We start from the raw sequence: 5,000 nt of genomic DNA on the forward strand, positions 1-5,000 counted from the left end.
ATAATATATATAAACAATTTATATTATCTATATATAAATATATATATATATTATATATAAATATATCTATTTAATTAAAAATTATATAATATATATAATATAATTATATGTGTGTGTTGTGTGTGTGTGTATATTAATTCTATATTTATATCTTATATATATATATATATATATATATATGTACATATATATATTTTATTATTTTATATATATTTATATATGCATATGTTTAAGTAGTATGCATGTATGTATATTTTGGATAGACAAGTGGTGTGTGGCTAATATCAAGTATGTTGTAGCTTTGTACTTTCAGTTATATATACATATATATATGTAATTTGCATTAAAACTCCAGAATCAACCTCTCTGTATTTGCATATTCCAAAGATGCTGCCCTCCAGTGAGATCATCTCACTATATGGGGTTTGAAGTCCAGTTTATTTTTAACAAAATATAACAGTCAGCATTGCAAAGAGGGAATGTTAGCAGTTCCAGGGATAAAGCAGTCAACAAAGTTAGATATCACAAATTTGATATTAAAATTTTGTGAGGTGTGTGTGTGTGTGTGTGTGTGTGTGTGTGTGTGTGTGTGTGTGTGTGTGTGTGTGTGTGTGTGTGTGTGTGTGTGTGTGTGTGTGTGTGTGTGTGTGTGTGTGTGTGTGTGTGTGTGTGTGTGGTGTGTGTGAGTCGTGTGGGGTGTGTGTGAGTGTGGGTGTGGTGTGTGTGTGTGTGTGGGTGTGGGGGGGTGATGGGGGTGAGGAGTGTTTGTGGTGGGGGTGTGTGGGGAGGTGGGTGTGAGTGTTGTGTGTGTGTGTGTGTTTGTGTGTGTGTGTGGGTGATGTGTGGTGTGTGTGTGTGTGTGTGGGGTGTGTGTGTGGGTGGGCAGGGTGAGTGTGTGTGATGTGGTTGTTGAATGAGTGATTGGTGTGTGTGTGTGTGTGTGTGTGTGTGTGTGTGTGTGTGTGTGTGTGTGTATGTGTATATGTATGTGTATGTGTATATGTTTGTGCATTTTTGTATTGTGCACACTCAAGCTTTGTCATTGAAAACAATGAATTTGATAGCCAACCACCTTTTGCTGCAGTAGATACTGTTTAGGTTTGATTCACTAATTAAAGGATTTTAAATATTTGAAGACAAAGTCCTTTTATAGGATTAAAAGTATCTTATTAAATTTATTCATAAGTATTTGAAATAGGTATAGAAATTCACTGACTTGATCCAAGTTTTGGTAATTTACATTTAGCTCGAAATGAACTGTATATCAAGTGCAAAAACAATGAGTATGTGGTATTCATCTTCCTCTTTTATATATGTTTATCTGCCTATGAGAATTTAATAAGATATCAGATTTTAGGAAGCAACTATGGATGATAAATATGTGGTACAGTGATTTTCTCTTTTTTCAGATATGTGTGATGTCAGTGAGGACAAACAGCACAAAACCTATTGGGAGAAGTATGAGGAGGAGATGACTCTCAGGAAGGCTCGCATACAGCACATCATTCCAGAGATTTTCTCCCCTGGTTACTCTTTCCCCCGGCAGGATACAGACGATGACTTCACCATCACAGTTAATGATCTTGTGTCCTTTGGGGACATGAAGGATGCAGCTAATGCAAATCCCCAGAATGCTGAAGTTGGAGGCACCATAAAAGGCTTTGTGTGCACAGTCCGAAAGTTTCATCCTGGGACATACAAAGTAACAGTCTTGAAGCTGTTTGAATATCCAGACAAAAACTTTGGGGAGGGAGACCCTCTGGTGATTTTCCACCATGAGAAGATTGACCCAAAGCAGATTGGCTTGCAAGTCATTCGCCTGTGTCAGGATTACTGCGACTACCACCAAGGAATGCTCAACTACATCAATCGATATGACTGGTGTCACTGGAGGAACTGGGGAGCATGGGAAGACTTCAACAAAGTAAATGAGCGGAAGCTGATCATCAGAGGAGACCCTGAGCCTGCGCCAGAGGACGAAAGTAAAGAGGGAGAAAAGAAAGATGAAGGCAACCCCTTCTTTGATGAGCAACTCAACACTTTCAAGCCTGAGAGAGCAAGCACTGTGTTCTTCACCCGGTCAGAGAATGCAGAGCAATTGGAGGAGAGCTTAAAGTTGGGACAGTTCAGACGGTCAGAGATCATACCAGAACTCTTCACTATTCACAATGAAAATGGTACAATATCACTAGCTGTTGACTACGGTGCATTGAGTGATACAGAGTACCTCTATGCAAAAGTGTTTCAGGATTTGGCCACAGAAGACTATTTTGCTCTCGTGGTGAATGGCAGCCTGGGTGTGCTGGATAGTAATGGTGGATTGCCTCCCTTCAAACCAGAGAGCATAAGTGAGATTTACCAACAGTATGGGTTCACCACTGTGTCTGAAAACAGCCTAAAGTTCAACATGGCTGAATTCATGCATTGAATGACTATGTGATTTGTTGCATTTGATCTTTACCAACAAACAAGTGTTTTACCGATTGGGCATCCCAAAGACCATAATTTTATTGCATGTTAGTAGAGAGTTAGTCTTAGTAGCGTGCACCCAAATTTTGGGAATAATAGCTAGGTGCATAAATCTGTATTTTGAAATTGGTTGAAATGTACTTTGTTGTTTGTAAGTTGTGAAGATTGATAAACACTAAATATTTTGGCTAATAATAATAAGTTAACTAAATACAACATATGATAAAGAATTTTGGATCACATTTGTGGTAATGCCTTTGCTTCACTTAATCTATTTACAGATTAAGATGAATAAATGATATGAAAATAAACAGTAAAGCAGCAAAGCTTTCTGAATTCTTGTTAGTAAATATTTATCTCTGATGCTGTGAATTGATTTGTATTTTTTTTAACAAATAGTAAATTTATGTATATGTAGACATATTTGTATTTATGCTTTGTGATATAAACTTTTACATTCCCTGTGTATTGAATGGTCATATTTATTCTGAAGCACATAATGTATTAACTAATTTTCTATTTTAGCTTTGTGACAGGCACTTCACATTCCTAATATGTGTAAAATGAGTGGCCAAAAGTTGTCATTGCACATTACTGAACAGGTTTATGCACATTTTCCTATACTTTTCTCCGTTGTAACAGAATCTCATAGAATTATCCAAAATCACCTTAGGCTAATTAAGTGGAGCCTTAATAATGCTGTTTGACGTCTGTGTTCCTTTACACAGTAGAGGTGTGTTTAGTTTCCAGAGTCTTGGACCCCTGATTAGGTCTCGATTCTGCTGCTGACTAAGCTTATTTACACAGCTTAAGAAGGGAGAAGTGTCGGAATCTAATTTAAGTCTAGTGTACATGTACTCAACAAAACGAATATGCCTTAGATATACGTGTGTTCAGTGTCCTCTCACAGAAGCCACTAACTCCTTAGCACTGGCAGGGTAACCTTCCATAGTGATAAATCTGTATCATTATACTTGTTATTATAATTTTATTATTATTTTTATATGTTTTTTTCTGATTAAACTGTGCCTTGTAATTTGATATACCTGTATACAATTGGAGGGATTTAGCACTGCATGTTTACATGACTTTGTCTCTGGCTTGGCAGAACTTGTAGCATGTCAGAGGGAGGTGAGTGACCTCACTGCAACTCCCCTTGTACCAGTGTCTTGAAGTCAAAATAGTAGTGGAAACACTGTTTTTTTATTCTATTTATATTATTTTTACACCATGTTTTGAGAATATCTCAGATAACCTAAGCAGTTCCAATATCTTTTCCCTGCCTGTGTAAAGGCATATACACCCATAGATACTACTGAGTCAGAAGCTGTCAGTAGTTTTTGCTGTGCTTTTCTTAGAGTTTCTTTATATATATATACTATAAGATATATATTTTATATAATTATTATATATATATTAGTGATATAATAAATATAATATTTTATTATATGTATAAATATCTAGATATAATTATATATATTAATATATTATTATTTTTTTAGATATATATATATTAAATTAGATTTATTTAGAGATATTATATATATATATATATATAGATAAATATATAAATATATATATAAATATATCATATATATATATATTGAATAAATATATCCATATATATAGTTTATAAATATATATATATATATAATAGAGAATATCAATATATATATATTAGTTATATTATATATATCTGAAATTATATATATGATATATGTATATAATATTTATAGAATTAATATATATTATATATATATATAAATATTTATATATATATATATTATATATATATATAATATATATATATATATATATATATAAATTATATATATATTATATATAATATACATATATTTATGTATGTAAAAAGAGTCATTGGTATAGAGAGGCTTACTGGAGGCAGAATTAAAGCATAGTAGATTCTTTTGGATTTGGAAACACAACAGCTGTGGTGACGCACCACACTGGCAGAGCAGCTATTGGAGAAGAGCCAGTCAGCTTGTAGGGTAACAAGGAATGAAATGGATAGTTTTTATTTTCATTACCAATATAATATATTAAGAGGGACTAATGAGAATATGTGAAGAATTGATGTTAAGCTTTGATTTGTGGTTAGTATGTTGGACTCTGACAGGCATATGACTCAGATGGCTAGAATTTAATGTGACTTCTGAATTATTAGATGATGTTAGGCATCTTTTTCATAGATAAATACTCCTTTAAAATTCATTTTTTTCTCATTTCTCAAAATGCATTATGTTTAGAATAGGATTTTATTTATATCAAAATTATCACCTGTGATGAAAGCAAAGCTTCAAAGTGAATCACTAATATTATGTTCATGGTATAGTAAGGTAATACCGTAAAATCTTAACGAATATTGGATACTTATAACAGCAAAAGAAGAGTGCCAGCAGTTTGACTTGGGAAACGAATCTGAATTCACTTTTTTAAAGTTGAGAGTTGAAGTGATCTGATTTGCTTTGCCGAATCTCTCTAAATGTTTTGATTAACATCATTATATAACT

The 5,000-nt window shown here is 33.2% G+C and overlaps 1 protein-coding gene across 2 annotated transcripts in view; it reads left to right on the forward strand.

The window, feature by feature from the left end:
• Nucleotides 1–3,850, forward strand: part of LOC122262651 (uncharacterized) — a 12,346-nt gene extending 8,496 nt beyond the window's left edge. For both annotated transcript variants that reach the window (XM_043030744.2, XM_043030743.2), the window contains exon 2: nucleotides 1,410–3,850. In XM_043030744.2, the coding sequence (XP_042886678.1) occupies nucleotides 1,412–2,428 (1,017 nt within the window). In that variant the 5' untranslated portion in view covers nucleotides 1,410–1,411 and the 3' untranslated portion in view covers nucleotides 2,429–3,850. The remainder of the gene's footprint in view (nucleotides 1–1,409) is intronic.
• Nucleotides 3,851–5,000: the final 1,150 nt, after the last annotated feature.

This window comes from Penaeus japonicus, unplaced genomic scaffold (genome assembly GCF_977035675.1).
Source record: "Penaeus japonicus unplaced genomic scaffold, GWHDUDI00000001_assembly GWHDUDI00000001, whole genome shotgun sequence".
NCBI lineage: Eukaryota > Metazoa > Arthropoda > Malacostraca > Decapoda > Penaeidae > Penaeus > Penaeus japonicus.